This window comes from Rhinatrema bivittatum, chromosome 11 (genome assembly GCF_901001135.1).
Source record: "Rhinatrema bivittatum chromosome 11, aRhiBiv1.1, whole genome shotgun sequence".
Lineage (NCBI taxonomy): Eukaryota > Metazoa > Chordata > Amphibia > Gymnophiona > Rhinatrematidae > Rhinatrema > Rhinatrema bivittatum.
The window spans coordinates 101,035,846-101,056,244 of NC_042625.1; the positions used below are offsets into that span (position 1 = coordinate 101,035,846).

Here is a 20,399-nt window from a genome sequence, read left to right on the forward strand (position 1 = left end):
TTCTCTACGCGTTCAAGTCTCTGCGCTCGGCTCTCTCCTGGGTCGGGTGGACGGTCATGCCTTAGCAGCTCACCCTGACGTGATTTGTTTCCTGAGGGGCGTTAGACACCTCCGCCCCCCCTCTCGGGCCACGTGTCCGTCGTGGATTCTCAACCTAGTCCTTCGTGCTCTCTGTGCGGCTCCTTTCGAGCCTCTTCGCCATGCTATGCTCAAGGATCTTACTCTAAAGACTGTCTTTCTGGTCTCTATTTCCTCTGCTCGCCGTATTTCCGAGCTTCAGGCGCTGTCCTGTCGGGAGCCCTTCTTGTGTTTCTCGGATTCCGGGGTTTCTCTCAGGACGGTTCCTTCCTTCTTGCCTAAGATTGTCTCCGCTTTTCATGTCAACCAGTCGGTCGAACTCCCAGCGTTCTCTCCGGAGGAGATTGCGGGTACGGCGGGTGGCGACCTTCGTCAGCTAGATGTAAAACGAGTCTTCCTTCGCTGTCTCCAGGTCACCAATGACTTCCGGGTATCGGACCATCTCTTCGTCCTTTGGAGTGGTCCCAACCGCGGTAAACAGGCTTCTAAGACCACAATTGTGCGGTGGTTGAAGGAAGCCATTTCCTCGGCGTATCTTTGTCAAGGTCGTCCGCTTCCTGAGGGTCTGAAGGCCCATTCTCTGCGTTCTCAGGCTACTTCGTGGGCGGAGAGTCAATCTGTCTCCCCGCAGGAGATTTGCAGGGCCGCCACTTGGTCGTCTCTGCACACTTTGCTCGGCACTACCGTCTGGATGTACACGCTCCGGTGTTTGGTTCCTTGGGGCGGCAAGTGCTTCGAGCGGGACTGTCTCGGTCCCACCCAGTTTAGGGAAGCTTTGGTACATCCCACTGTCTGGACTGATCCGGGTACGTACAGGAAAGGAAAATTAGTTCTTACCTGTTAATTTTCGTTCCTGTAGTACCACAGATCAGTCCAGACGCCCTTCCCTTTCTGTCTTCTGTCCTCTCGAAGCTTGTTTTCTTGCAGGTCTGCAGATTTCCATATATTTCTTTGTGCAAGATTACTGAGCAATTACACCGGAAGCCTTGGTCGTTTTCTTATACCAAGTTGATGCAAGAGCGTATAGGTATACCATGTTTTCTACATTATTCTATATTTGCTCCGTTGAGCTTTACAGTTACTTGCTTGATCCTATTCTTGGGTTTGTTGTTTTATGCTTTGACATACGTTATACTGAAGGGGTAGAGGATAGGCTCTGTCCTGATATAGGGCATCCTGCAAGTTTTAGTCTGTCTCCACCTGCTGGAAAGGAGGCTCAACCCACTGTCTGGACTGATCCGTGGTACTACAGGAACAAAAATTAACAGGTAAGAACTAATTTTCCTTTTGGCTCGGTAAGGACAGTGTCAGGACCCTGTTTTCACCCCTACACCACCCAAGGTGATCAGGCTGGATGGCTCCCCAGATCTATCTCAGGGTCCCGTGTACCCACGGGGCGATACAGCACCAACAGTTCCGTGTTCTCCCGCAGTGCCAGAGGCATCTCCAGGGGTGTCCCAGGTTTGCGTGGTGTCCCGTCTGGCTATTCCTGATCTGCCTCCTCCTGGGGACCCTGCGATGGACCCGGATTTAGAAGGTGACGATCCTCGGGTCTTGCGTCTTTTTCAGATGGATGAATTGGACCTGCTTATCTCACATGTCCTAGCTGAGTTAGACATAGAAGCCTCCGCAGGATCCTCTGGGACCTTGTCCAGCGGCAAAGGAGACCCTGTCCTGGCAGGTCTTCAGCCTCAGCGAAGACATTTCCTTTTCATCCGATGCTCCTCCAATTGTTGTCCAGGGAGTGGGAGACTCTGGAGGCCTTTCTCAGGGTAGGCAGAGCCATGGACAAATTTATACCCTGTCACGGAGGAGTCCTTAGATCTGCTCACGGTACCAAAGGTGGATTCCTCGGTGATGGCAGTCACAAAGAGGACCACGATTCCAGTGACTGGTGGAGCCGTCCTGAGGGATCTGCAGGACCACAAGCTCGAGGTATATTTGAAGAGAGTCTTCGAGGTGTCCGTCCTAAGCGTCGGGGCTGCTGTTTGTAGTTCCCTCCTGCAAAGAGCAGGACTCCGGTGGGTCCAACAACTACTCAGTGCTCAGGAGCTTCCTCCGGAGGAAGCACAACAGGTGGAAAGGCTGGAAGCCGTTATAGCTTATGGTGCGGATGCGCTATATGATCTACTCCGGGTCCTGGCCAGATCTATGGTCTCGGTGGTCTCAGCGGTCTCAGCTAGATATCTCCTTTTGGTTCAGAAACTGGTCGGCAGATTCCTGCTCTAAGGCTCAGCTGGGGTCACTTCCCTTCAAGGGTAAGTTACTATTTGGAGATGAGCTGGACCAGATTATTAAATCGCTTGGAGAGAATAAGGTGCATAAATTGCCGGAAGATCGTCCTGGGACCTCCAGAACCTTAAGAACATAAGAAAATGCCATACTGGGTCAGACCAAGGGTCCATCAAGCCCAGCATCCTGTTTCCAACAGTGGCCAATCCAGGCCATAAGAACCTGGCAAGTACCCAAAAACTAAGTCTATTCCATGTTACCATTGCTAATGGCAGTGGCTATTCTCTAAGTGAACTTAATAGCAGGTAATGGACTTCTCCTCCAAGAATCTATCCAATCCTTTTTTAAACACAGCTATACTAACTGCACTAACCACATCCTCTGGCAACAAATTCCAGAGTTTAATTGTGCATTGAGTAAAAAAGAACTTCCTCCGATTAGTTTTAAATGTGCCCCTTGCTAACTTCATGGAGTGCCCCCTAGTCTTTCTACTATCCGAAAGAGTAAATAACTGATTCACATCTACCCATTCTAGACCTCTCATGATTTTAAACATCTCTATCATATCCCCCCCCTCAGCCGCCTCTTCTCCAAGCTGAAAAGTCCTAACCTCTTTAGTCTTTCCTCGTAGGGGAGCTGTTCCATTCCCCTTATCATTTTGGTAGCCCTTCTCTGTACCTTCTCCATCGCAATTATATCTTTTTTGAGATGCAGCGACCAGAATTGTACACAGTATTCAAGGTGCGGTCTCACCATGGAGCGATACAGAGGCATTATGACATTTTCAGTTTTATTCACTATCCCCCTTCTAATAATTCCCAACATTCTGTTTGCTTTTTTGACTGCCGCAGCACACCGAACCAACGATTTCAATGTGTTATCCACTATGACGCCTAGATCTCTTTCTTGGGTTGTAGCACCTAATATGAACCCAACATTGTGTAATTATAGCATGGGTTATTTTTCCCTATATGCATCACCTTTCACTTATCCACATTCAATTTCATCTGCCATTTGAATGTCCAATTTTCCAGTCTTACAAGGTCTTCCTGCAATTTATCACAATCTGCTTGTGATTTAACTACTCTGAACAATTTTGTGTCATCTGCAAATTTGATTATCTCACTCGTCGTATTTCTTTCCAGGTCATTTATAAATATATTGAAAAGTAAGGGACCCAATACAGATCCCTGAGGCACTCCACTGTCCACTCCCTTCCACTGAGAAAATTGTCCATTTAATCCTACTCGCTGTTTCCTGTCTTTTAGCCAGTTTGCAATCCACGAAAGGACATCGCCATCTATCCCATGACTTTTTACTTTTCCAAGTATACTACATCTACCGGTTCACCTTTATCCACATGTTTATTAACTCCTTCAAAAAAGTGAAGCAGATTTGTGAGGCAGGCCTTGCCCTGGGTAAAGCCATGCTGACTTTGTTCCATTAAACCATGTCTTCAACACTATACGGACCTGGTTCAGAGGCCAACGGCGTTTTCGTCAGACTAGACCAGTGCCTCTTCGAGGTTGCAGTCCTGGTCTCATTCCTTTCGAGGCAAGGAGCTCCTGCTAAATCTACCCTATGAAACGTTGTCGGCCCACCGTTCGGTTTCCAGGATAGGAGGACGCCTTTCCCTCTTCTATGAGGAGTGGGTCAAAATCACCTCAGACCAGTGGGTCTTGGATATTCTACAGCCCGGTTACGCTTTAGAATTTGCTCGACCTCTCAGAGACAGGTTTGTCTTCTCCCCATGCGGACTAAGGAAACAATGTGCAGTGCGGCAGACGCTGGATTGGCTCCTGGATTTGGGTGCCATTCTCCCGGGACCGGAACAAGGCTTCGGCCATTATTCCGTCTACTTCATAGTCCCAAGAAGGAAGACTCCTTTCCACCAATCCTGGATCTCAAGATGGTCAACAGGGCTCTCAAGATACCACACTTCAGGATGGAAACCCTACGCTCGGTTATTGCCGCGGTGCACTGAGGAGAGTTCCTCGCATCCTTGGACTTGACGGAGGCTTATCTTCATATCCCCATCCTAAAGGAGCATCAGCGTTTCCTTCGCTTCAAGATTTTGGGGCAGCATTTCCAGTTCCAGGCCCTGCCATTCGGCCTGGCGACTGCTCCTCACACCTTCATCAAGGTAATGGTAGTAGTGGCAGGGGCCCTACGGAGGGAAGGAATTCTGGTCCATCCCTATTTGGACGACTGGCTCATCCGGGCAAAGTCCAGGGATTTGTGCCAGCACTCGGTGGACAGAGTATTACTCCTCCTCCAATCGCTCAACTGGGTCATCAATTTTGCCAAGAGCAGCCTCACTCCGTCGCAGTCACTTGACTTTCTGGGAGCTCGTTTCGACACCAAAGTGGGCACAGTCTCACTTCTTTTGGATCGGGCCCAATCTCTCCTCACTCAGGTTCAGCGCTTTCGGGACCTCCGACATTCCACAGCTTGGGACTATCTCCAGGTGCTGGGCTCCATGGCCTCCACTATAGATGTAGTGCCTTGGGCGTTTGCCCACATGCGTCTATTGTAGAGAGCATTACTCTCCCGTTGGAAGCCGGTGTCCCGGCTCTTCTGCCAATACCACCCCTAGTCAAGGACAGCCTGACCTGGTGGCTCAACCTAGATCACTTGCTATGAGGGGTGGACCTGGAGGTTCCACAGTGGGTAATCATTATGACAGACACCAGCCTCGCCGGCTGGGGGGCAGTGTGCAGCCACCAGTCGACGCAGGGGCAATGGACACCAATTCAGGCAGCGTGGCCCATCAACCGTCTGGCGACAAGAGCGGTTCGCTTGGCACTGAAGCGCTTTCTTCCCCTAGTCCGAGCAGTCCACATCCTCTCCGACAACGCGACGACAGTGGCGTACATCAACCATCGGGGAGGGACACGAAGTCTCTATGTTGCTCGGGAGACAAACAAGCTAATGCCGTGGGCGGAACTCCACTTGTCTCATCTGGCGGCGTCTCACATTGCAGGGGTGGACAATGTTTAAGCGGATTTCTTAAGTTGCCAGCGCTTAGACCCCGGAGAGTGGGAACTGTCTCAAGAGGCAGTATCACTACTCGTCACGCGATGGGGGACTCTCCATCTGGATCTGATGGCCACGCAAAGAAACGCAAAGGCTCCGCACTTCTTCAGTCGCAGAAGGGAACGTGGTGCCGAGGGAGTCGATGCCCTAGTCCTTCCGTGGCCATGGGACATCCTACTCTACATGTTTCCGCCATGGCCTCTGGTGGGAAGGGTGCTCCGAAGAATAGAAAGTCACCGGGGGCCCGTGATTCTAGTGTCTCTGTTGGCCGTGGATTTCCGCTTATCAAATCACCTCTTTGTCCTCTGGAGTGGTCCCAGGAAGGGAAACAAGGCCTCTAAAACTACCATTGCCCGCTGGCTAAAGGAAGCTATTTCTACCGCGTATGTTGGTGCTGGGCGTCCACCGCCAGACGGTATAACGGCTCATTCTCTCCGAGCTCAAGCAGCCTCCTGGGCAGAAAGCAGAGTGATCTCTTCACAGGAGATTTGCAGAGCGGCTACCTGAAAGTCGTTGCACACATTTGTGCGTCACTATCACTTGAATCTTCAGCCGATCGTGGGCTCTTTTGGGGCTCAGGTCATTCGAGCTGGGCTATCAGTGGCCCACCCTACTTAGGGAAGCTTTGGTACATCCTATGGTCTGGACTGAAGCTGGTAGGTACAGGGAAAAGAAAATTATTCCTTACCTGCTAATTTTCGTTCCTGTAGTACCATGGATCAGTCCAGATGCCCACCCTAAGGATTGTTGGGGGTTTTTTGGGATAATCTGTCAGCTCGACTGTGTAATTATTTCAGGACCGCTTTGGGACTGATTAAGAGTTCAGGTTGCAAGTTTTGCTTAGACTTGTTTACAGTTGATATTCAATTTTGTATTGATCCATCCAAGGTATTTTCTTTATTGCTTGGATATTCTTAATAGTGAAGGTTTACAGAGGGCGCACCCGTATATGAGAGAGTGCCCTCTCAGTTTTTGCTCTGATTCCATCTGCTGGAATGGGGGAACAACCCATAGTCTGGACTGATCCATGGTACTACAGGATCGAAAATTAGCAGGTAAAGAATAATTTTCTTATGGTTAACTGGTGAGCATAATATTGCATGGAAATAAAGGTTAGTCTTTAATAAATTAGCTTCCTTACAGCAACAGGAGCTGGGCCCTGGAGCTCCTGGGATAATGTGTGATGTTAGCTGACTTCCTGTTCTGGGGTTAGGTAGGTCTGAGGCAGGTGCTGGGCTGGATCTGGCAACTCCTGGCTGCAGCCCCAATGGCAAATCCAGGAGCAGTGATGGGGCCGCTGCTATCATGGGGCTGACACAGTTCCTATCAAGCCGGACTAATTCCAGTGGGGGCTGCTGTTTCTTCCCCTCTGCTTCACATCTGTGGCCTTGCCACTGGGCTTGGGTTCTGGCTTCGCTTCAGCACTATGCTCTTCTATTGCCTGCTGTGCGCTTGTTAATGATTTATTGGTTGACTGTTACAATGTCAGTCATTTTAAAAAATACTTTTTATGATTTATATTTATATCCCTTGCATTTGCTTTGCCCTGTTTTGTTGTAGTTGGGACACACGGTCAAACAACACATCCAAACCAAGCCACTCCGTGGATGCTCATACTGCTGAAGTGAACTGCCTCTCTTTTAACCCCTATAGTGAGTTTATTCTGGCCACAGGGTCCGCTGACAAGGTATGTCTGACCAGGGGGTGGGAAATTTGGTGCATGGGAGAGGGTATGAATTTCTTCTATTTTACTTTTTTGTTTCTGTTTTTCAGACTGTTGCATTATGGGATCTACGAAACCTGAAACTGAAGTTGCACTCCTTTGAATCGCACAAGGACGAAATTTTTCAGGTACAGACAGACTCTGCTGTGGATTTGTTCCCACCCCTCTGACGTTTGTCTTGGTTATTCTTTATTTATTTATTTTTCTTAATGGTAATTGCATTGCACACACATCAAGCAAGATACAATAAGTGTCATGCCATCATTACAGAACTGTATCACATAGTGTGATAAACAAGAAAAATACAGTGTGGTAAAAAACAAAACCCATTCAATACTGAGGGGAAAAAAATCCCCTTTCTTTATCCTAAAATAACCAGCGGGACAATATAAAACCTCCTAGTCAGAACCTTGGGGCCTCATTGAAGTTGGAAGTTCGGGCCACACCATGAAAAATCCATAAACAGAGCTCTCCAGTATGGGCACAAAATAAATCGTGGCTGTAAAGATAACCAATTTATAGGGTCCCAAACCCTATAAAACTGAGGGAGCACATGATTTTTAATAGCAGGAAGCTTGTACATAGCACTAATCTGTTCAAATCGCCTGAGAATAGCATCTGTAGTCAGAATGATATCCGATTTCCAATAGGAGGCTAACTCACACCTTGCATATAGCACAGTCTGAAGAGCCAAGAGCTACAGATCTGAATGAATATTCAGAGGTAAATTCAGTAACACATTTTCAGGAGAAAGATGCAAAGGTATTTTAGTTATCTCCTTCCTAATAGAAAAAATTGCCTCCCAAAATGCAGCAATCCTAGGGCACCCCCCAGCACATGTGATAAAAAAGGTTCCTCTGTTTCCACAGCCTTTCCAGCAAAATCCATCATTAACTGGGTAAGCCTTATGAATATGTGCAGGAACGAGGTACCACCATATAAATACTTTATAACTATTTTCAGTCAAAAGCACAGAAACAGAGCTTCACTTCGTGTTGATAAATATCCAATCCCATTCCTCCTCAGACAGTTCCCTCCTTTTTCCATGCCAGAACAAAAGAAGAATGTCTTAAGACGTCTTTATTAAGAAACCCAGAAATATTGGTAATTATGTTCTTCATTTTATCGGTATGCAAACACCAGTGTTCAAACTGAGTTTTACCTAACCTTAGATCTTCCCCAACCTTTTAGCCACCATAAAATATCTGAATTGTAAATAAAGAAACGTTTCCACATCCTCTAAATCATAGGCAACCTGTAGCTCTTGAAAAGTACTAATTCTCTTTTCCCCCATAACATTTCAAAGCGTATTAATTCTTTAGCCACTCATTGTCGAAAAGACTCCCGGTAATAGACTGACCTGCTGGGAAGGTAGTATTGTAATTTAGTAGCTGAATTAAAAAAATAAAAAATGTTACCCACTAAACTTGGTTTCCATTTGTTCCACATCCGCAGGGTATTGTCCGTGACAGGAAGCATCGATAGCACCTGCAACCAGTTCAACCGAGGTTGCCAAGTTAAAGCCCATAAGGGCAGGTCCCATTGTCCCCCACAATTGCCTGTTCTATCAACACCTATAACTTTTGTTCACCATTTCTATTCCAATCTATAACAGCAAGCAATTGAGCCACCACGTAATACCAACTAAGATGAGGTACACCCAAACCACCACTTTCCCTTTAGGTACCCGGATCAGCCCAGACTCCTGGGTTTTACCTCCCCGCCAGCAGGCGGAGACAGACCAGTTTCTGTGGACTCTGTCATATACCCCTGATGTGTCCCCTAGAGTCTGTCAGTATTCTTCTGTCTCCAGCAGGTGTATAGTTCAACACAAACAGGTCTTCTATATGATCACCAATCCGTATCCCCAAGTACTTAATACACTGTTTGGCCCACTTAAAAGAAAATAAGTTTCCTCAGTTAAGATGTTTATCATTTGGAACCGTTAAATTAAGCAACTCAGATTTTTCTAAATTTAATTTAAAACCAGACACCCTGCTAAACTCACTCAAAGCATCAACCGCCCCCCTCAATAAACTAAAGGGATTCGTCAGAGTAAATAAAATAGTGAAGAGGAATAGCTTATATTCCCTCGCCTCCATTGTAACCCCACATATACCACCCATCTTTTTTTATTTTTTATATGCATTTCACAAACATAGACAGCAATTCCCGCCTGTCACAGATTGGGTACAAATAATGTATTACAGGTAATACAACCCTAAGCTGTACTCTATTTAAACCAAAAGTATAAGGTAAATTTCCATACAATTATTTTCCAAAAGTGCAGCCTGGGAAAACACAAGCAAACCCCCATTATAAAGTAAAGGGAGATCCAAAATGTTATACATGAGCAAAATAAAGCATATATAACTAAACATTAAGCAGGTTATGCAGTGCTTACAAACTAATCCCTAAACAGATCTCAGCAAGCTCTAGGTAATTTTTGCATCAATAAACTTACGCAACTCAAGCGGCTCTAAAAACACAAACCTCTCATTCTGAAGTTTAACTACACATTTACTGGGGTAATAAATCACAATCTGAGCACCAAGGGTTTTCACCTCTTGGCACATTGAAAGAAACTTTTATCTACGTGTTTGTGTAGTTTTAGTTATATCGGGGTATGTCCATACTTTTTGACCCAAAAACTTCTTATCTCTATTTTTAAGAGATAATCTTAATATTTTATCTCTGTCTGCTGCATTTATAAATTTCACACATAAAGTTCCCTGTTGTTCAATTTGCTCAGTCATACTTTGTTCCAAAAAAGCAGTGATGTTTTCCATCTCTTGTTGCAAACCATTTTTTCCTTTATCTTTATTCTCTGTTTTTCTTTGATTTATAAAGAAAATCTTCTCCATTATTGGTATTTCTTCTGATGTTAACATCAACACTTCAATTAAGTACTTTTTACACATCTCATAGGTGGATATTAATCTGACACTGGGAAAGTGTCATCCATTGTACCTGAAGACTGGAGGATAGCAAATGTAACCCCAATATTTAAAAAGGGCTCCAGGGGTGATCCGGGAAACTACAGACCGGTTAGCCTGACTTCAGTGCCAGGAAAAATAGTGGAAAGTGTTCTAAACATCAAAATCACAGAACATATAGAAAGACATGGTTTAATGGAACAAAGTCAGCATGACTTTACCCAGGGCAAGTCTTGCCTCACAAATCTGCTTCACTTTTTTGAAGGAGTTAATAAACATGTGGATAAAGGTGAACCGGTAGATATAGTATACTTGGATTTTCAGAAGGCGTTTGACAAAGTTCCTCATGAGAGGCTTCTAGGAAAAGTAAAAAGTCATGGGATAGGTGGCGATGTCCTTTCATGGATTGCAAACTGGCTAAAAGACAGGAAACAGAGAGTAGGATTAAATGGGCAATTTTCTCAGTGGAAGGGAGTGGACAGTGGAGTGCCTCAGGGATCTGTATTGGGACCCTTACTTTTCAATATATTTATAAATGATCTGGAAAGAAATACGATGAGTGAGATAATCAAATTTGCAGATGACACAAAATTGTTCAGAGTAGTTAAATCACAAGCAGATTGTGATAAATTGCAGGAAGACCTTGTGAGACTGGAAAATTGGGCATCCAAATGGCAGATGAAATTTAATGTGGATAAGTGCAAGGTGATGCATATAGGGAAAAATAACCCATGCTATAATTACACAATGTTGGGTTCCATATTAGGTGCTACAACCCAAGAAAGATATCTAGGTGTCATAGTGGATAACACAATGTTCTCACAGGACAAGCAGGATGGTTGTCCTCACAAATGGGTGACATCGAAGGTGGAGCCCACCACGGAAAACTTCTGTCAAAGTTTAAAAGAACTTTGACTGGCCCCTACTGGGCATGCCCAGCACGGCACTGACCCTGCAGCCAGCAGGGGTCTCCCTTCAGTCTTCTTTTTTCCGCACAGCAGTTGCCACGCGGTGAAAGGAGCTCTTCTACCACGTTCCTGACAGGAATTCGGTTCTTTTCTTTCCGAAGAAAATTTGCCCCTCAGGGGTCTCCCTTCGACAAATTTTTTTCAGCTTCGCGGAATCCGGTAAGTTTTTTGCCATTTTTTATCGACTTCCGTCGATTTTGGCCCTCGAGGCCTGTTGGCAATTGCCGATCCCGCGGCTAAATTTTGGCCTAAAGCCATGGCGACGGGGTTCCGTCGATGTCCGGATTGCACCCGGACTATGTCAATCACAGACCCCCACAGGGTCTGTGTTTTGTGTTTGGGTAGTGAGCATGATGTCCTGACTTGCACTAAATGTGCCCTAATGACACCCAAAGGTCGCAAAGCCAGGATGGAGAAGATGGGGCTCTTCTTCCATGCACCCACCCCAACGCCATCGATAGCATCGACGTCATCGGAACCGGCACCGTCGAAGTTGCACCATCATCGTCAACCCTCCGGTGACCGTCCTCCATCGATGACTTCTCGGCCGTCGACTCCCGTCCCCTCCCCGGATGGGCGAGGAGATCGGAAGGATAAACATCGCCATCGACGGCACAAGTCTCGGCCCGTCGAGGATCCAGAACCATCGACCTCTGTACAGGCCGAGCCACCGACAAAAAAGCCTCGGTCCGACCTGGCACCGTCCACGTCTCGATCGCAGGCACCGAGGAAACCCTCACCCTCTCCGGGTGTGGGAGCCGTGATCCCACCGGTTACGGTGGTCCCTCCGGCTCTGCCTCAGCCTCCCTCTCCCGTCGAGCCGGGTATTGTTACCCCTGGTCTCCGGGCAGAACTGGACCGGCTGGTCCAGGAGGCCATCGAAAAAGCGATGCGAAGGTTCCAACCGACACCGATTCCGGCACCGACTCTGGCACCGACTCCGGCACCGAGGAGGGAACCGACCACCGAGCCTCTAGTGGAAGCGCTGGCACCGCTACTGCATCGCATGGAGGCACTCATGAAGGCCCTTCCATCGGTGATTCCAGTAGCACCGACGACTCCACCGTCTCCGACTGGATTCTCATCGGCAGGAGAAACACCGTTCCTGATTCCCCCTTCTGGGGTGGTCCCATCGGTGCCTTCTCGTATATCTCCACCGATTTATCCTTCGGCGCCATCGATTCCAAGACCGGCACCGATTCCATCGGCGCCCCCGAAGCCCTCGATGCCATACCCAATTCCGCCTTCAGCACCGATGCCTTCAAGATTTCACTCGATGCCGGCGGATCCTCAACCAGGTCCTTCAGGGCTTCAATCCCCACATGATCCCTACGATACCTGGGGTGATGATACATCTTCTGACACCGATTTGCCTTCACCACCATCTCCTACAGAGAGTAGAAAACGTTCTCCTCCTGAGGATCTTTCTTTTATTAGTTTTGTGAAGGAGATGTCGGAAGTTGTACCTTTTCAGCTACAATCTGAAACCGATGACAGACACCAGATGATGGAACTGCTCCAATTTCTGGATGCTCCTAAAATCATCGCTTCCATCCCTATTCACCAGGTATTTCTGGATCTGTTGAAGAAAAACTGGGAATCTCCTTCATCTGTTTCCCCAGTTAACAAGAAAGCTGACTCAACATATCTCGTTCAGTCAACACCAGGATTTCAGAAGCCCCAACTAGATCACCGCTCGGTTGTAGTTGAGTCCGCGCAAAAGAAAGCCAAGCGTCTGAAATCACATTCTTCTACTCCACCTACCAAGGACAACAAATTCCTGGATAGTGTGGGACGGAAAGTGTATCATGGAGCTATGTTGATTTCACGCATAGCTTCATATCAACTTTATATGACTCAATACAACAGAGCCATCCTTAAGCAGATGCAAGACTACGCTGACACCTTGCCGGATCAATATCAACCACAGCTTCAAGCCCTTCTCCACAAAGGCTTTGAGGCAGGGAAGCACGAAATTAGAACAGCCTATGACATCTTTGATGCTTCCACAAAAGTTTCGGCCACAGCAATCTCAGCCAGACGTTGGGCTTGGTTAAAATCATCCAACCTTCGCCCAGAAGTCCAAGACCGTCTATCTGATTTACCCTGCTTAGGGGACAATTTGTTTGGAGAACAAATTCAGCAAATTGTAGCTGAATTAAAAGATCACCACGAGACGTTGAAACAGCTCTCTTCCATTCCAGCTGAGGTATCCTCCAAACAACCTCCAAAGAAGGACACTAAAAAGTCGTTCTTTCGTCCACGGCGTTATTATCCTCCATCGGCTAGGCCTCGACCTGCACGGTCCTCCAACAGAGCTCAGCCACGCCAGCCTCGGAAGCAAAGACCTACTGTAGCCCCACCCCCGGGACCTGCGGCGGGCCTTTGACTTCCCTGTAGAGAGCACATGCCAAACCCCTCTTCCAGACATCCCTGTGGAAGGTCGACTGTACCATTTTTTACAACACTGGATACAGATCACCTCAGATCAGTGGGTTTTAGCGATTATCGCACAGGGTTACCACCTCAACTTCGTCACTCTTCCAGCAGACTCCCCGCCTCTTCAAGCATGGAGTCTAACCAGCCATTTGACTCAATTACAACAAGAAGTATTCCTTCTTCTACAATCAAATGCTATAGAACCCGTCCCTCCCTCTCAACGAGGAAAGGGATTCTACTCCAGGTACTTTCTCATACCAAAGAAATCAGGGGGGCTACGACCTATTTTGGACCTTCGAGCCCTCAACAAGTACCTTCAAAAAGAAAAGTTCAAGATGGTAACCCTAGGCTCGCTTCTCCCTCTGCTGCAAAGGGGAGATTGGCTGTGCTCTCTCGACCTCAAAGACGCTTATACCCACATTGCGATAACACAATCTCATCGCAAGTACCTACGTTTTCTGGTGGGCCGGAACCATTACCAATATCGAGTACTTCCTTTCGGCCTGGCATCTGCACCGCGGGTCTTTACCAAATGCCTCGTTGTGGTAGCAGCATTCCTCAGGAAGGAAGGTGTCCACGTCTACCCCTACCTGGACGATTGGCTAATCAGGGCCTCCACCCAACAGATTGCTCACTCCTCCCTAAAATTGACAATTCAAACACTCCTTTCCTTAAGGTTTCTTGTCAATTACGAGAAATCTTGCTTAGTCCCATCTCAAACCTTATCCTTCATTGGGGCAGACTTGGACACCTTACAGGCAAAAGCTTACCTTCCTCATCAAAGGGTTCAAACCCTAATATCCTTAGCTCGCCAGCTCCAGTCTCAAACCACAGCCACGGCTCGCCAGTTCCTCTTCCTCTTAGGACACATGGCATCCTCGGTTCAAGTCACTCCCATGACTCGACTAGCCATGAGAGTAACACAATGGACTCTGCGACACCAATGGATTCAAGCTTTTCAGCCTCTGTCCTCCATAGTCACAGTTACACAAGCGCTACGCCTGTCCTTAACCTGGTGGACAAATCGTGTCAACCTCCTTCAGGGCTTACCCTTTCTCCTACCAGATCCGCAGGTCATCCTAACCACCGACGCATCCCACATCGGTTGGGGAGCCCATGTAGATATTTTACAAACTCAAGGAGTCTGGTCTCGAGAGGAAGCCAAACACCAGATAAATTTCTTGGAACTGAGAGCAATCCGCTACGCACTCAGAACTTTCCAAGCTCACCTATCGAATCAGGTCATCTTGATCCAAACGGACAACCAGGTGGCCATGTGGTACATAAACAAGCAAGGAGGCACAGGCTCCTTCCTTCTGTGTCAGGAAGCTGCGCAGATTTGGGCGGAAGCCCTCTCCCATTCTATGTACCTCAGGGCCACCTACCTGCCGGGAGTGGACAATGTATTGGCAGACCAACTAAGCCGTGTCTTCCAACCACACGAGTGGTCACTCAATCCCTTAGTAGCGACCTCTCTATTTCACAAATGGGGTTATCCCCACATAGACCTCTTTGCGTCTCCTCAGAACCACAAAGTGGACAATTACTGCTCCCTCATTCGGAGCCAACACTCTCGGCCCAGGGATGCCTTCTCCCTCAAGTGGGCAACCGGTCTGCTTTATGCATTCCCTCCACTTCCTCTTCTGTCGAGGACTCTCGTGAAGCTACGCCAGGACGGAGGAACCATGATCCTGATAGCACCTTACTGGCCACGCCAAGTATGGTTCCCCATACTCCAGGATCTCTCCATCCGCAGGCACATTCCCTTGGGAAATGACCCGCATCTCCTCACTCAAAACGACGGATGCCTCCTCCATCCCAACCTCCAAGCCTTGTCCCTGACGGCATGGATGTTGAAAGGTTAGTCCTTCAGCCTTTTAACCTTTCCGATTCAGTTTCTCGTGTCCTGATAGCTTCACGAAAGCCCTCCACCAGAAGGTCCTATTCATACAAATGGAAAAGGTATACATCATGGTGTGCTTCTCACTCCCTTGATCCCCTTTCCTGTCCAATCTCTGACTTCTTGGACTATTTATGGCATCTATCGGAATCAGGTCTTAAAACCTCTTCCATAAGGATGCATGTCAGTGCGGTATCCGCCTTCCATAAAGGTATCGAGGGTGTCCCTATTTCAGTACAACCCCTGGTAACACGCTTTCTTAAGGGCTTGCTCCATCTGAAGCCACCTTTACGTCCTCCGGCCCCATCTTGGGACCTTAATCTGGTTCTTGGTCGTCTAATGAAACCACCTTTCGAACCTCTGTACTCCTGTGACTTGAAATATCTCACTTGGAAAGTGTTATTTCTTTTGGCTGTTACTTCAGCTCGCAGGGTTAGTGAATTACAGGCCCTAGTTACCTATCCGCCTTACACTAAGCTCCTGCAGGATCGAGCGGTACTCCGCACTCACCCTAAATTTTTACCTAAGGTAGTTTCGGAGTTTCATATCAATCAATCCATCATACTACCTATCTTTTTTCCCAGGCCCCACTCCAACTCCGGAGAACAGACTCTGCATACCCTAGACTGTAAACGGGCTCTAGCTTTTTACCTTGACCATACAGTTTCTCACAGGAAGAACACTCAATTATTCGTCTCTTTCCATCCTAACAAATTAGGACAACCTGTGGGTAAGCAGGCTCTTTCCTCCTGGTTGGCGGACTGCATCTCTTTTTGCTATCAGCAAGCTGGCATTCCTTTTCAAGACCGTGTTAAAGCACACTCTGTGAGGGCCATGGCGACTTCAGTGGCACACCTTCGTTCGGTGCCGCTTCCTGACATCTGCAAAGCTGCAACCTGGAGTTCTCTCCATACCTTTGCAGCCCACTATTGTTTGGACAAAGCTGGAAGACAGGACTCCATCTTCGGCCAATCTGTCTTGCGTAACCTTTTTCCAACCTGATGTACCAACACCCTTCCACCTGCCCGGTAGGGTGCGGATGTCCTTTCCAAAATTCTACCTCAGTTGTTGTGCCTGTTGCACGCCGTTGGGTGAATTTAGTGCAAGTCAGGACATCCTCAGCTCGGTACTCACCCATTTGTGAGGACAACCATCCTGCTTGTCCTGTGAGAAAGCAAATGTTGCTTACCTGATGTAACAGGTGTTCTCACAGGACAGCAGGATGTTAGTCCTCACGAAACCCGCCCGCCACCCCGCGGTGTTGGGTTCGTTTTATTTTTTCCTTTTTAGGCACTGCCTGTAGCTTTGAAAATCAGACTGAAGGGAGACCCCTGCTGGCTGCAGGGTCAGTGCCGTGCTGGGCATGCCCAGTAGGGGCCAGTCAAAGTTCTTTTAAACTTTGACAGAAGTTTTCCGTGGTGGGCTCCACCTTCGATGTCACCCATTTGTGAGGACTAACATCCTGCTGTCCTGTGAGAACACCTGTTACATCAGGTAAGCAACATTTGCTAAATCATCGGTACAGTGTGCTGCGGCAGTCAAAAAAGCAAACAGAATGTTGGGAATTATTAGAAAGGGAATGGTGAATAAAACGGAAAATGTCATAATGCCTCTATCGCTCCATGGTGAGACCGCACCTTGAATACTGTGTACAATTCTGGTCGCCGCATCTCAAAAAAGATATAATTGTGATGGAGAAGGTACAGAGAAGGGCTACCAAAATAAGGGGAATGGAACAACTCCCCTATGATAAAAGACTAAAGAGGTTAGGACTTTTCAGCTTGGAGAAGAGACGACTGAGGGGGGATATGATAGAGGTGTTTAAAATCATGAGAGGTCTAGAACGGGTAGATGTGAATCGGTTATTTACTCTTTCGGATAGTAGAAAGACTAGGGGGCACTCCATGAAGTTAGCATGTGGCACATTTAAAACTAATCAGAGAAAGTTCTTTTTTACTCAACGCACAATTAAACTCTGGAATTTGTTGCCAGAGGATGTGGTTAGTGCAGTTAGTATAGCTGTGTTTAAAAAAGGATTGGATAAGTTCTTGGAGGAGAAGTCCATTACCTGCTATTAAGTTCACTTAGAGAATAGCCACTGCCATTAGCAATGGTTACATGGAATAGACTTAGTGTTTGGGTACTTGCCAGGTTCTTATGGCCTGGATTGGCCACTGTTGGAAACAGGATGCTGGGCTTGATGGACCCTTGGTCTGACCCAGTATGGCATTTTCTTATGTTCTTATGTTCCTAAGATTTTTATATCTAGCTTGATTTTCCAATATCTCAATTTTCCTAGCATTCACGGTGTCTCCACATATCAACCCAATCTGGGTTTTCTCCACTAAATCCACCCGATTCTCAAGGGACTGAAATTTTTCTTTATGCACAGACAGTATCGGGTCTATCTGAGAAACGCGATTCTGCGTTTCTTTCAGCGTTTTATTCAGGATTTCAATAGATGACTTCAATTCCATAAGAACTCCCCACACATTTTCCAAAGTTATTTTAGACGTTTGTGGAACGCTTGAAACAAATTTATGACTCACTGTTCTCTCCATGCAGAGTTCGTGCCTCTCTCCTGAGGCCTCTGCTCGGTCCTTGCTCTCCTCCGGTGTTGAAGTTAGAGGATCTCTTTCCCCTCTAGCTTTCTGGCTCGCCCCTTCTCCCTGCGAATTTCCCTCGATGGAGTCTGGTAAGTCCGGCAACACTGGTCGGGCTTCCGTTCCCAAATCCGGGGATAGGGCAAAGCTGGGAGGCAGTGGCTTGAAGGGAGCCCCGGGGCTCAATGAGGTGTTTAGGCCCTGCTGCGTCGGCGTTTGCTCTTCGTCGACGCCAGCGCCGGCCACATCTCCCGGAGCATTGGCACTGCTCGGCGAAAAGAAGTTCCCAATTGAGAGCTGTGTTGAGGGTGGGAGTCAGGGCTGTCGGGGTCTCTACCCTGACTCTCCCTTTCCTTTTGGTGTGCGGCATTTTTTTGAGGAAATTCTTTCAGCTCGGGAGCTCACTTCTCACACGTCCTGCTTCTGAGACGCCATCTTGGATCTATACCACCCATTTACTTATTTGGTCGCCGCATCTCAAAAATGATATAGTTGCAATGGAGAAGGTACAGAGAAGGGCGACCAAAATGATAAAAGGGATGGAACAGCTCCCCTATGAGGAAAGGATGAAGAAGTTTGGGCTGTTCTGCTTGGAGAAGAGACAGCTGAGGGGGGATATGATAGAGGTCTTTTAAGATCATGAGAGATCTTGAACGAGTAGATGTGAATCGGTTATTTACAGTTTCGAATAATTGAAGGACTAGGGGGCATGCCATGAAGTTAGCAAGTAGCACATTTAAGACTAATCGGAGAAAATTATTTTTCACTCAACGCAGTTTCGAATAATAGAAGGACTAGGGGGCATTCCATGAAGTTAGCAAGTAGCACATTTAAGACTAATCGGAGAAAATTATTTTTCACTCAACGCAGTTTCGAATAATAGAAGACTAGGGGGCATTCCATGAAGTTAGCAAGTAGCACATTTAAGACTAATCGGAGAAAATTCTTTTTCACTCAACGCACAATAAAGCTCTGGAATTTGTTGCAGAGGATGTGGTTAGTGCAGTTAGTGTAGCTGGGTTCAAAAAAGGTTTGGATAAGTTCTTGGAGGAGAAGTCCATTAACTGCTATTAATCAAGTTTACTTAGGGAATAGCCACTGCTATTAATTGCATCAGTAGCATGGGATCTTCTTAGTGTTTAGGTAATTGCCAGGTTCTTGTGGCTTGGTTTGGTCTCTGTTGGGCTTGATGGACCCGTAGTCTGACCCAGCACGGCAATTTCTTATGTTCTTATGTTAAAAGACCAAGAAGGATCTGAACCCAGCTCATTATTTATTTATTGAGTTTTATATACTGTCATTCATTAATGCCATCACAACAGTTTACATATTTCAGCAAGGGGGGTATTAGAAATACATACGTTTGATCTTAGCCAAAAAGGCTGAGAAGTGAAAGTAGAGACAAGTACTGTAGGATCTCTCGGGGTGTTTGAGGCTTCTGGCAGCAATGACATACCACCTAGAGCAGGGGTCCCCAAGTTATGATCTGCGGGCTGGACTTGGGCTGCAGAACTCATTAGGCTGGAAAGCCAGCGCCTTATCCTCTGACTGATTCCTGCGATCATCTGCCTGCCCAAAAGCTGCAGGAGGACTGGAGTGAAGCTTTTCTGCTGACTGGGAGCCAAGAGGATGGAAGAACATGAATACTGCTGGGCAGGGAGGGGTAAGGGAAGACAAAAGGTCTGTGGGATGCTGGGCAGGGAGGGAAGCCAGAGGGGGTGGGGCTGAGGGTAGAGCTTGGTTGGTTTGTTTAGCTTGCCTCTTTCTCCCTAACAAAATAGTGTTCCACTGCCCCTAGTGGAAAGCACAGTAGGAGGTAAAATGCATCTGTGAAAGGATGTGTCATTTTTACCCCATCACAGAGCCCTATTTTTAAGGGCGGGAGGAAGCTTGACTTGTATATTGTTTGCTGTTTTGAGATTTCAGAGATGAGTATTTGCAGCTCCTTGAATTTATATTTAAGTTGTGGTTGGGGATGTTTGAGTTGTAGAACAATGTACAACATGGACTAAGCCAAGATGTATCAAATTCATTTCACTTGTGATTTAAGAGAAAAGTGATTGCAAATCTAGAGATAAACAGTCAACACATCAGTCATTTCCTTCAGTTGGAAAAATTCAATTTGCAATTGTGTTGGTCATCTTTGAATCAATTCTTCTCTTTTTAGGTGCAGTGGTCACCTCACAATGAAACCATTCTAGCTTCCAGTGGCACCGACCGCAGGCTGAATGTCTGGGACTTGAGGTAAAGGCAGCTGGCATCATGTCCCTGGAGCTGCTGCATTTTTGTACGTTTCCATCACTTTCCAGGGCAGAGTTGCATGAATGTGGAACACGCCCCAATATTTTTCTCTCTTCCTGTGTTTTGTGCTGGCTTGTTTTGCGTTCTTTAGTGCCTGTCTTTATGCTTTTTTTTTTACCTTCTTATTGTTTTTTCCCCTGCTGTTGCTTGTTTCCTTCTGGAAAGTCTCTTTTAATTTAGCTT

General features: G+C 47.0%; 2 protein-coding genes across 4 annotated transcripts in view; one reads left to right on the forward strand and one right to left on the reverse strand.

Moving 5' to 3' along the window:
* RBBP4 (RB binding protein 4, chromatin remodeling factor) overlaps positions 1-20,399 on the forward strand; it is a 152,179-nt gene that overhangs the window by 54,807 nt on the left and 76,973 nt on the right. For all 3 annotated transcript variants that reach the window (XM_029571472.1, XM_029571473.1, XM_029571474.1), the window contains exons 7-9: positions 6,907-7,033; positions 7,120-7,197; positions 20,083-20,159. In XM_029571472.1, the coding sequence (XP_029427332.1) occupies positions 6,907-7,033; positions 7,120-7,197; positions 20,083-20,159 (282 nt within the window). The remainder of the gene's footprint in view (positions 1-6,906; positions 7,034-7,119; positions 7,198-20,082; positions 20,160-20,399) is intronic.
* The window catches only part of LOC115073210, a 73,873-nt gene that overhangs the window by 17,300 nt on the left and 36,174 nt on the right, over positions 1-20,399 (reverse strand). The window lies entirely within an intron of this gene.